This window comes from Manduca sexta, chromosome 15 (assembly GCF_014839805.1).
Source record: "Manduca sexta isolate Smith_Timp_Sample1 chromosome 15, JHU_Msex_v1.0, whole genome shotgun sequence".
NCBI classification, from domain to species: domain Eukaryota; kingdom Metazoa; phylum Arthropoda; class Insecta; order Lepidoptera; family Sphingidae; genus Manduca; species Manduca sexta.
In genome coordinates, this window is record NC_051129.1 from 13214652 (window position 1) to 13227578 (window position 12927).

The window sequence follows — 12927 nt, forward strand, 5'->3', positions numbered from 1 at the left end:
GAAGGCGCGACGGGTGGCCACCGGTGCCTACCTTTTCGAGGTGCCCGGACCTGAGTCCGAGGCGAAAGCCGACTCCCTCGTCATCAAAATGAGGGAGGCGCTCTGTGGGTCGGAAGGCGTTCGCGTCTCCCGGCCCGTCATGATGGTAGAGCTGCGCATCTCAGGGCTTGACGAGTCCGTCACCCCTGACGATGTCGCAACGGCTATCGCCAAAATCGGAGAGTGTTCGATCGAGGACCTGAAGGTGGGCCAGGTCAAGATCGAGCACTCGGGTCTGGGCGCCGCGTGGGCCCAGTGCCCGGCAAAGGTGGCGGATAAGGTCGCCAGGGCAGGACGCGTCCTGGTAGGCTTCGTGTCCGCCGGGGGTCCGCTCCTTGAGCCGAGGCCCCAAAGGTGTTACAGGTGCCTTTGCCGGGGCACGTAGGTGCTAAATGCACCGCAGGGTGGACCGCAGCGGGATCTGCTACCGTTGCGGTCTTGAGGGCCACAAGGCCAAGGGTTGCTCCGCGGAGCCGCATTGCGCAGTGTGCGCAGCTGCCGGCAAACCCGCGGGGCACAGGGTGGGCGGCAAGGATTGCGTCGCCTCTTCGATCCCCCTCCCGCAACCGTCGCGGAGGTGGTGCCGAGGTTGTGACGCGTCCGCAACCGTCCCACCCAGTGGAGATGGAGATCGCCCATTAAATCATGGCACAAAAACATTTCCTCCAGGCGAACATCAATCACTGCGCCAGAGCGCAGGACTTGCTTGTTCAGAGCCTGGCGCAGTGGTCAATCCACGTGGCTGTAGTCAGCGAGCCGTATTTCGTTCCCCGGGATGACTGGGCAGGGGACTCCGACGGCTCGGTGGCTGTCATCACCCGGGGTGCCGCCGGCTCCCCGCCCTTCGAAAAAAAGTAGCGAAGGGTACCGGATGTGTGGCGGTTCTGTTGGGGGTGTGGGTAGTGGGAGCCTACTTCTCCCCAACAGATCCCTAGCCGAATTTGAGAGTTTTCTCATTCGGCTGGGAACCCTGGTGGTGCAAAGCAGCCAGCCCCGCCCTGTGCTTGTCGCCGGCGACTTCAATGCCAAATCCTTGGCCTGGGGTTCGTCGGTGACGGACGCGCGGGTAGGGCCCTGGAGGAATGGGCGATCTCCTCAGGACTGGTCGTCCTAAATCGGGGGTCGGAGGACACGTGCGTGCGGCACAACGGGGGTTCGGTGGTGGACATCACGTTCGCCACCCCGGACCTAGCCCGCCGTGTCCAGGGCTGGAGAGTCCTGGTGGAGGAGGAGACGCTGTCCGATCACCGGTACATACGGTTCAGTGTCTCCACTCCCCCGGACCAACCAGCCCAGTAACAGTGGAAGTTTGACCTCCCGACGATGGGGCGGCCAGCGTTGGGCCGTTACGCGGCTCAACCGGGAGGCCGTGAAGGAAGCCGCTCTTGTTCAGGCGTGGTTCCCTGTACCGGCAGGGCCGGTGCGGGTCGAAGAGGAGGCGGAGTGGTTCGGGGGCAATGTCGCAATTCTGCGACGCGGCCATGGGTGGTCGGCGGAGCTCACCCAGTTACGCGCGTCCTGCATGGCTGCGCGCCGTCGACTCGCCAGACACCGCCGCCGTCATTCCCGTCCGCCCGGCGATGATGAACAGGAGCGGCTGCTTCACGGCCTACACAAGACGGCCAAGAGAGCGCTGCGGGTGGCCATTGCGCAAGCAAAGGCCGCGGCACGTGAGGAGTCTCGGAGAACTCTCGACAGCGACCCGTGGGGACGCCCGTACCGCATGGCGTTGAGCAAGCTCCGCCCGTGGGCGCCCTCGCTGACGCAGAGTCTCCGAGCCGATCTGGTGACGGACGTTGTCGCGGCGTTATTTCCGGCCACCCAGGAGGCCATTCCTCCACCGATGGCGCCACGTCCATCGGCGCCATCGTTGTCGATTCCGGCAGAGGATATCCCGGAGGTTTCGCCTGGAGAGCTCCAGGTGGCAGTGTCTCGGTTGCGGAGCAAAACTCGGCTCCGGGGCTCGACGGTGTACCCGGACGTGTCTGGGTCCTCGCTGTCGAGTCACTGGGTACGAGGCTCCGTAGCCTTTTCTCCGCGTGCTTTGAGCAGGGCACTTTCCCGTCGCGGTGGAAGACGGGGAAGCTTGTCCTGCTCAAGAAAGAAGGGAGACCCGCAGAGTCGCCATCGGCCTACCGACCGATCGTGTTGCTCGACGAGGTGTGCAAACTGTTCGAGCGTGTGGTACACGCTCGCCTCGTCGGGCATCTCGAGCGGATCGGCCCGGATCTGGCCGCTTGCCAGTACGGGTTTAGGCGCGGCCGATCCACGATTCACGCGATTCTGCGGGTGAAAGCACTGGCGGAGGATGCAGTCGCTCGGGGTAGGGTCGTGCTGGCGGTGTCCTTGGATATCGCCAACGCGTTTAACACCATGCCCTGGGCCTGCATCAACGAGGCACTGCGGTATCACGAGGTGCCACCTTATCTCCGGCGTCTGGTGCGCTCGTACTTGTCAGACAGGTACGTGGTGTATCCGGGCGCTGACGGGTGGCACCGTAGAGCGATGTCGTGCGGTGTCCCGCAGGGCTCGGTCCTCGGGCCGCTCCTGTGGAACATCGGCTACGACTGGGTGCTCCGTGGTACCAACCTTCAAGGCGTCGCCGTCGTCTGCTATGCGGACGACACGCTCGTGACGGCGACGGCCAGGACCTTTCAGAGGGCGTCCCTGCTCGCCTCATTCGGTACCGAATTGGTGGTGCGCAGGATTCGGCGACTGGTCTCGCGGTGAAAGCTCTCCACAAGACCGAGGCCCTTGCCTTCCATGGGCCTCGGAGTAGGCCGCCCATCGAGGCCTACATCTCTGTGGAGGGCGTGCGGATACCCGTCGGCTCAAAGATGAAGTATCTCGGTCTTCATCTGGACAGCCGATGGGACTTCCGCGCGCACTTTGAGGTTTCTCTCGCCGAAAGTTGGTACGGACGGCCGGTGCTCTCGGCCGTCTGCTACCAAACGTCGAAGGTCCTGGCAATCCCTGCCGGAATCTGTACGCTGGAGTCGTGCGGTCTATGGCCCTATACGGTTCTCCCGTATGGGCCAATTCCCTGAACGACCGCTGCGTCAGGCTGCTGCGAAGACCGCAGCGCATGGTGGCGCAGCGTATCGTCAGGGGCTACCGCACGATCTCACACGAAGCGGCTTGCGTATTGGCGGGCACTCTGCCCTGGGATCTCGACGCGCGGGCTCTCTCCTGTCTTCTGGTGGCGGGAAGAGAGCTTGCGCCGAGGACAGAGGCTAGCCCCCAAGAGGTCGAGACCACTCTGGTCTCCCTCCGCAACGCCGCTGTGGAGGAATGGCAGCTCAGGCTGGAGAGCCCGAGTGCGGGCTTGAGGACCGTCGCGGCAGTGCGACCCGTCCTTCGTCAGTGGTTGGACAGGCGCCACGGTGCGCCGACATTCCGGCTGACGCAGGTGCTCACCGGGCACGGGTGCTTCGGTGCATACCTGTGTCGCATAGCCGGGAAGGAGGAGTCCGCCGTGTGCCACCACTGTGGCAACTGCCGCGAGGACACGGCCCAACACACTCTCGAGGAGTGCCCAGCCTGGACGGAAGAGCGCAGCGCTCTCTTGGCCGTCATCGGAAGCGACCTCTCGTTGCCGACCGTGGTCGCCGCCATGGTCCGCAGTCGGAGGTCGTGGCGAGCTATGGCCTCCTTCTGCGAGCGTGCCATGTCGCAGAAGGAGGCCGCGGAGCGGGATAGGTGCAGACCGATCCCGCCCGCCGCCGCCAGAGGAGGAGAAGGAGGCGTCGGGGCGACGGTGTCTAACCCGTCGCCCTGCGCCTCGTGGGCAACCGGGGCCGCCGCTCCTACCATCCATTAAGGCGGCCCACGGGGTGGGCGACAGCGTGAAGGGCTAGGCCTCACGTTGTCGCCGTCGCCACAGCGACGCTCGGCGTGCGGGGAACGGACCTTTCCCCGCCGAGTCGGGCCGCGAAAGCGGCACTGCGCAGGGGCGGTTCCGGCGCAATCCATGCGTTCTGCTCAGGTTTTCCCGGAGCCGTCCCTAATGCGCCGATGATGGCCCACGCGGGGTTTTTAGTCGGTATTCCGGTGCGCTAAGTCTGGTAGGGACCCACCCAGCGATCGCCCATCACATCTCGGGCGACTCCTAGCATCGCTGGGTGGAAGGCGCTGGTGAGCCCGACACTCCCCCGCCTCTTCGGAGGGGGGTCCGTAAATGGATTTTCCCCGCGACACAAAAAAAAAAAAAAAAAAAAGGCTCAAATGTAGATCCGGTCTTAAGACCATTTTGGCTACGCAAGGAGGCTCTTTCACATAATAAAGATTGTTTATTGTGGTGCAACAGAGTCATTATTCCAGCTTCACTGCAAATTGAAGTGTTAAAATTATTACATGCCCCACATGCGGGAATTGTGCAAACTAAAGCGTATGCTAGAGGTTATGTTTGGTGGGCCGAAATGGACAAAGAGATTGAGCGAATTGTATCTGAGTGCCACCAATGCCAAGCTGTCAGGAATAATCCGCCTAAATCGCCACAAACATGGATGGTATCTGAAAAGCCTTGGAAAAGGATACATGTGGATTTTGCAGGCCCATTTCAGGGTAAAACCTTCCTGTTATTGATAGATAGCTATAGTAAATGGCTGGATGCAGAAATTGTGCCATCTATGAATAGTGCTATTGTGAATTCTGTCCTCAGAAAAATATTTGCATCTCAAGGACTTCCAGATGTTGTGGTATCAGATAATGGTAGGACCTTTTGTTCCAGTGAATTTAATGAATTCCTACAAAGGAATGGGATTCGACATTTGTACTCTCCGCCATATCATCCAGCATCTAATGGCCAGATTGAAAGAGCTATACAATCTTTTAAGAATAAATTGAAGAAATTATCGGATTCAGGCATGCCATGGGATGAGAAGCTCTCTAAAGTTTTATATCACCTCCGCACAGTACCGTGTTCTAGTACTGGTAAAAGCCCAGCTGAGATGTTAAATGGCCGCAAATATAAAACAGCGGTGTCTGTTTTGCATCCAGACGTGACACCAAATCGCAATGAATTGCAATTGGATACTGCGGCGCAGAGTTCGCCAAAGAGATCATTCAGAGTTGATCAGCCAGTACTTATTCGTATATATGGGCCTGGAGAAAAATGGAAAAGGGCAGTAGTAGAGATAGTAGAAGGTCCTACATCTTATATGGTGAGAACAGAAGATGGTGAACTGCACCAAAGACATGTGGATCAAATATTGGCTCGTAGTCAAAATGATTCGAGTCAGGCTAATGTGACATCTAGATCTCGATCACCAAGATCTTATTCAGATTCAATATCATCTGAGCCACCTATTGAAATACCTCCTCCTGAGTTGTGGCCAGATATAATTGGTGTACCTAGTTTAATGACCGAGTGATTAGTTTATAAAATTGTCAAACTGATTGGGGCTCATGTTGTAATTGTTTAATGTTATTAAATAACCTAAATGTATGAGGGAAAGATATGTTATATATTTGTAATGTCACACTTGTCAAATTAATATTTAATTAATGAGGGTAATATGAAATATGATTACAATAAATAGTTTGGCTTCAGATCTCGATATTGTCGTATCTTTTACAAATGATAATTAAATGTAATTTGTCCATAATAAAACGGACTTCTAGAATTCCACAATTAGCATAAACATATTGATGGTTGAAAGGCGAATTGACTAAGTGTAATTTTTTTGTGACAATAAGTTTCATACATATACAGCATATTGTAAAATCAGCACTTTTTTCTATATTTTTTTTAACATAGCTAAAAGTTTTCGAAGAATAATGTTGGTTAAGTCAATTAGCCTTTCAATGTCACTATGAATTTTGTCTATAAAATATATACTATGGCTATTTATATGTGAGAACATTAATATTTATTCCTTTAGGTAAAACCAAGTAATTACAAAATAGAAGGTAATGTGCTAAATGATTAACATATTACATCATTGACTAGCATATTCTTATCTATATAAAAAAAATATTAGAACCCAACAAAACTATTTTACGTCACAAAGGTATTTTACCCAGCTTATAAAATAAATGACAATAACAAAACCATTATAAGAACCTGTTTATTTATTCAGAATGAGAGGAATCTAAATGCCTGTATAAATTAAGTTTTTATTTTAAAGCTTTCAAGATAGTATAGAGTACATTTGCATAATCCTAAGACTTTCTAAAAAAATGTACATAAAATTAATATGAGATTTTTATTTCATTTTTAATGTCTTATTTATCACTTCGAAATTTTGAAAAAAAAAACTTTTGACATTGTTTTATACTTGAACTGTTAATTAATGTTGAGTAGGACATACAAGAGGCGATACATTTGTCCGGGACATGACGTCAAAATGTAAGAGAGGCTCAAAATTATATATTGTACTACTTCAAATTTTATGTCGCGGCAGTCGCGTTACTTATTCTCCCGTCTCTGGTAAACTGTAGGACGAGGACAGTGAGGTAGAGAACCGCATGCTACAAATTACAATAGGACGTTCGCCTCGCCTCATTTGAAGTAGGACGTTGTACCGGCTCAATGTTAAAAAGAGGCTACTCTTACAAACTCTTTTTTATGTCATGTCCTACCCAACTCTACTGTTAATGAAACTGCTATTGCTACTGAGTAGAAAAGAAAAAGAAAAATAATTGTTTATGCTCCTTTCACTTGGCAGAATATTATTAAATTTTTAAAAAAGGTTAATAGGAACATATTTAGAATATTATACATTATTGTTTCTCCGACACATTCCACAGATGGTTTCGTATTATAATATGCAGAATTATATGATACATCAACCTTAAAAACCTGTTCTTACAAATTCGAGTTACTGTAAGGTCACTCGTTTATTTATTTAAAAAATACAATGTTGTTTTGCACCAAGTAAACGATTTGAGTAATGTCATATTGCAATCTTAAGACCTTCGAATTAAATCACGAATTTATAGCACTAAATTGTACGTTATCGGTGCATGTGTTGTGAGACGGCTATTATAGACGAAAATAGCACGTTGCCAGATCATATTAATAGTGTGATGTATTGTAAACTACCTATCACAGTTATTATACACACAAAACACAAACTTTCCCTTGGAAAACTCTTGATCACGTACGCACGAATAATAGCATATTATTACCTTTCGTCGTTCACTCAACTTCATCCACGGTGAGAGCCATTGTTATTAATGATGAGTAAATTAACACAAAATATCAGTTTCCATATGGTAATGGTGTGAATATAAAGAAAATTTCGAAGTTTTCTCCCGAAACTGTGATGTGTACTACATCGACCATAGACCAAACTAAACTTTTGACACTTGACAACTATAAGACAGTAATAGACTAGTCAGAAAAAAACATCTTTATAATTAATTACGACAATTAAAGAACAAAAAGATATTTAAAATAATTATCATTAGCTTGTAAAATAATTATTTTGAATCATTCAGCATTCATCATCAAGCATTACATGCTTTATTGTCTGTTACAAATCATAGGGTAACCTATTCGCTATCTATATCGTCATAAAACGTCATTGTCATTTTGTTTGATGACTGACGTTCTTTGTCAGGATTCAATATAGATTTCATCTCCCCTTGCAAGTTGCAAATGTATTATTGTGAAGTCGGTACTGAACTGTTTTGAACAAAAGTATAATTAGATATTAGTGCACAACTCTTTTGTTTGCTATATACTTATTTATTGAACAGTAAATATATTTCTGTATAGCAAATGTGTTCGTGTGTGCTGCGAAAATAAAACAGTAACGTAATAAAGATTACCTGACCTTTGTGTTTATCTACAAAAATTATTGTAGAATTAATTTCTATGGAGGGTATAACTCCTTCGCCAGAGGATACAACATGTTCGGAAGGGGAGGAGGAACAGAAAATCCGTGTGAATCTACCGACCCGAGAAAACGGCCAAGGATATTCGCAACAATCGACCTCGTACAATACATTGCATCAAATGGAGGAAAAAATGAGGCGGAAACTGCAGTTTTTCTTCATGAATCCAATCGAGAAATGGCAAGCAAAGCGTAAGTTTCCTTACAAGTTCGTAGTCCAGGTGATTAAGATTGTTCTGGTCACATTCCAGCTCTGTTTGTTTGCACACAATCGTTACAACCACGTCAACTATACGTGGGATAACCGCATCAGCTTCTCTCACCTCTTCCTCCAAGGCTGGGACTCCACGCGAGAGATAAACGCATACCCACCCGGTGCAGGCCCTCTGGCTGTATACAAAATAGATGAGTTCTACAGCACGCTAGATTTTGCATATGCTGGTTATTCCAACTTATCTAATGCAATAGGACCATATTCATATAATGATGAAAGTAACAACATGCCTGACCCTGTATTCTGCCAGTATAACTACAAACAAGGCGACATATTTGGTTTCAACGAAAGTTATCAATTCAATTCTGAGATAGTGGAAACATGCATAAATTTTACTAGGAAAGGCAATGAAGTATTTGATTCTGAATTGTTCATAAAGGAAGCTGGATTGATATAAATTTTTCAGCTCATCAGAGCAAAATTGATGTTTTCAATTAAGACTATAAATTTCAGAGCCGCTGGTCCAATTACCCCACCAGATTGCTACAGATTTGATGTTGAAATCATTTTTGATAATGAAGACCATGACGGTCAAATGTCATTGATCCCAGAAGCCGAACCTTACAAATTAGAGTGCAAGGGTGACACAGCATATATAACAGACAACAAAATTGACCAGATATTACGTAGTACATTGAATATCCTAGTAATTTTATCTGCGCTGTATCTTTCGTGCTATGCAGTCGTGCTATCTACAGAGCACAGTTGTTAAAGGAACTGACCGTACAATTCTTCCAAAGAACATACAACAAAGACCTTAGTCTAGATGGAAGACTAGAGTTTCTGAATGTCTGGTACATCATGATTATTGTCAATGATTTACTGATCATCATGGGTTCAGCTATAAAAGAACAAATAGAACGGAATCAATTCACTAATGACCAGTGGAATGTGTGCTCACTGTTCCTTGGCACTGGTAACTTACTGGTCTGGTTTGGAGTATTGAGGTACTTAGGCTTCTTCAAGACGTACAATGTAGTAATACTGACATTGAAGAAAGCTGCACCAAAGATATTTAGATTCTCGATTTGCGCCCTACTTTTATATGCTGGTTTTATGTTCTGTGGTTGGTTAATACTCGGCCCTTATCACATGAAGTTCCGTTCGCTAGCAACGACATCCGAATGTCTATTCTCCTTGATAAACGGAGACGATATGTTCGCAACATTCTCTATTATGTCAAAGAAATCACCGATGCTGTGGTGGTTCAGCCGTGTGTATCTCTATTCCTTTATAAGCTTGTACATTTACGTTGTACTGAGTTTATTCATATCAGTCATAATGGATGCTTATGATACAATTAAACAGTATTACAAAGATGGATTCCCAAGAGTGATTTGCAACAGTTCATAGGGAGGCTAATATTGAAGAAGTATCGTCCGGATTGTACCGACACAGAGTTCTACATCATTAAATGCAATAATGAATTCGTTATGCTGTTGTAATGTGTACAGAAGTGCTTATGCGAAAATTGGTAGTGGTGGTTCAAATATTAATTTGTTATAGGCTTCTCATTGTTGACTAACAGTTATGTACAGCATATTGTAAATAATTGTTAAGTACTTACTCATTATCTTAAGTATTTGTATATTTGATGTCATCGCAGCATTTCTATGCAGCAGCTGAATGTATGAATCATAGTTTATTGAGGGTTCAACAGATGAAGTCGCATTGAGAAATAAAATTTGATAGTAATGGAAACACATGAAGCATATGACCGATAAATTAATAACAGAAACAGTTTATGTTAATTTAAATTAACATTTTTATATATACAGAAGACTTATATTAGATATTGAGTTCAATAACAAATGAATTTTTAATTTATTTTCTTATTCACTGCTTCATCGGAACTGACCCTTAAAGTTATGAATTTTTAAAGTTTATTTAGGACATTTATTTGGAGTAATTTTGCATGTATATGGATTACATTATTGAAGTTTCTATGTGGATTATTTTTTAACTTTTAAATGTTATCTATCAAATCTACTATAATATTCTTAAATGTTTAAGAATGAAATCTATTAGTACCCACTTCTACATTTAGTACACATATCTTATCTTGTTTAAACTGAGTAGTTCAGTCTAAAGTTGGTAGTTGGGACTTTGGAAGATAAAATCGCTCTTCATAAATTAATAGTAAAATTTAAGGTGGACTTTATATTTTATTAAATATTTTCTATTCTTAATTTCGATATGAAAGCTCTGCTCGGTAAAACCCTATGCGCACTTACTAATTCCATGCATTAGCTTAGTATTGAGCTGTGGCAAAGGGTCTATATGACCCTGATCCTGCCAGCTTCCCTGTATGTACAATCTAATTATCATTGGAATGATTTTCAGACCACATTCATACAAATTAGTACCAAGTCGAGTTCTCTTTTAGAAAATTTCACCTTTCGCCACTAGTTTTGAGCATAAACCATTAGTAAAATTAGTTTTAGTAATATTTTATATAATTGCTTATGTTTTCTCTTTGAAAGTGATTTCTCGCTATGTGTAATAAGAATTAATTACCAAGTATATTAATTTATTTTTGAAGTTTATTATGAAAACCAGTTCATGTAAATTGACTTGCCAGGTAAATTCATGGATATATTAATGAATTATATTTTATGATATAAGAGGCCCTAACACCAATATTTTGCTGTGATTTGCTATTTGAAAAATTAATAGCAGTAGCAGATATCAAATAGCAGTTTTCTAGTACTGTACACATAAAAATATAACAAAAACATTATTATAATAAAATCAAAAATCAAACTACAGCAAGAGTTTCTAAAATGGAGGTCTTATATTGAATGCTAAACGTCAGTTATATCTTCGTCCAGTTAAATAAGAATTATGCCATTACCATAAGAACATTTAAGATTTTGTATGCAAATATAAATTTAGATTTTATAGTTAATCATTCACAAATAATATGATAGCATGTTAGAATGTATTTATTACTTTTTTAGTCACAACTATTTTATATTATAGATACATTCATTTGTATGTCTATATATTTTATTTATGTTATTTCTCAAACATTTTTCTTAAAAAATGGTTAGTGAGAAAGATAATTTACATTGCAGTTTGCGTCAGATTATTTAGAGATACCTTTAAAATAATTTGATCTTATTTAATTACAGTGTGATCATTTATCATTTAAATTGTAGTAATCATATTTGGCAAATATTAATAAATAATACATTATATACTCATGTTTAGAACATATACTTTCTGTTGATATCTATATTGATTGAAGACTGTAGGAGACCCTAAAGAAAAATAAATAAATGTCAAATATGGATTATAGACTGAATAAAACTTATTGGTATTAACGGTGAGTACGAAGGAATAAAAATAATGCTCTGTAGTATTATTTTAATTTTGTGTTTATTACATTCTAAAAAATGCCCAATAGCTATTCTATAGATGACTTACCAACTAACTTGTTTATGTTGTTCATACAACTAAAAATTAAATTTAAAATGTGTAGGCAATAAATAAACTAATAACAGTTTTTCGGCATAATAAATATATATAATAATATATTTTTTAATAAACTTTGTTTTTCTGTATCTACCCATTGTTCGGTAAGCACATTGTTTATTTAGCAATACTAGATTTTTATTTAGTCTATCCAATAAATTCTTTTTATTTTAAATTTTCAATGATAATGGCAGGTAAGAAAAACGATTTGTGCATATTACAAGCACAGAAAAATAAGAATACATAATATTAGGTATGTATGTATATTAGTGTCATGTAAAATGTACATTTGTCCAGTTACCACAACCAAAGAAACAAGATTGTTATATTGTATGTAAATTTGGAACATCGAGTTATGTAAATGGTTTAGTTTGTATATTAAATATAATATCTTTATATACGAATGTGTTTTGATCATGTCACCGCAAGCGTTCATTGGCATCGTAATGTAATACCTGTGCACGAGATTGTGAAAAGTAACCCGATAATAGAAAGGACTGTGGCTTATTAGTGGCCTTATGCTAATAATACATAGATACGTACAATACCAATCTGGTGGTAAGCAATGGATAGCCGAGAGCATACGCGTTGCCAAGGGGTCATTTAGCTCAAATACACTTGTATGTACTTGTGTTCAATTAACCGTGATATAGAAAAAAATCCGGTATGAGCCCCCCGCTCTCATCGGATTTAGCAATTAATTAATTAAGACACAAAACAGACATCTACATTTGAGATAACCCTCGCCTTTAAGTGAAAGCTGGGGATATCATCAATGGCCGGTAGAAAGAAAACTTAGGTCTGACGCCCACTGGCGGGTCCGAATAAGTCCTAAACGCTCTCGGAAGTAGAACAGGCCGGTGCCCAACAGTGGGACTGTACATAATAGAGAGCAATACTTTTATTTGTTATAATCGCCATAGCGAGAACTAATTCCTCTTAACAACTTCAAAATACCTATGAATTAAAATCAATTCGATTTTTTTCTCAAAGCTGTATAAATACTGCACGTAGGTACTTAAGTAAGTACTTAGATATGCTATTATCCAAGAAATTCAAATGTCACTTATTGTAGGTGTGCAGTCTCTTCAATATTATATACGATCCAGGATTACATGGTTGTGAATATAAGGTTTTTTTTGTATCAAATCTCGCACTCAATACTTGGAGAAACCTGTGAATGGGGTCCTGGAATCCACCAGCTTAGAATCTGCAGGAGCCTGGAGGAATGTTGGGAAAGGATAGTTGAGAGAACCTGAGTAACCCTCTTAGGTTGGGCGTAGAGGAGAATGCCAG

General features: G+C 43.4%; 2 protein-coding genes across 2 annotated transcripts in view; one reads left to right on the plus strand and one right to left on the minus strand.

Annotated features, from left to right (window-relative positions):
- Positions 1 to 7623, minus strand: part of LOC115450459 (lipid droplet-regulating VLDL assembly factor AUP1) — a 26222-nt gene extending 18599 nt beyond the window's left edge. The window contains 2 exon segments of the mRNA XM_037438989.1: positions 7171 to 7183; positions 7593 to 7623. Coding sequence (XP_037294886.1) covers positions 7171 to 7183; positions 7593 to 7623 — 44 coding nt within the window.
- Positions 7567 to 11865, plus strand: LOC115450460 (mucolipin-3). Its single transcript, XM_030178483.2, is given in 5 exon segments — positions 7567 to 8804; positions 8807 to 9481; positions 9484 to 9507; positions 9510 to 9542; positions 9545 to 11865. Coding segments are annotated over 5 exon segments (1791 nt in total). The 5' UTR covers positions 7567 to 7861; the 3' UTR covers positions 9661 to 11865.
- The last annotated feature ends 1062 nt before the right edge of the window (positions 11866 to 12927 follow it).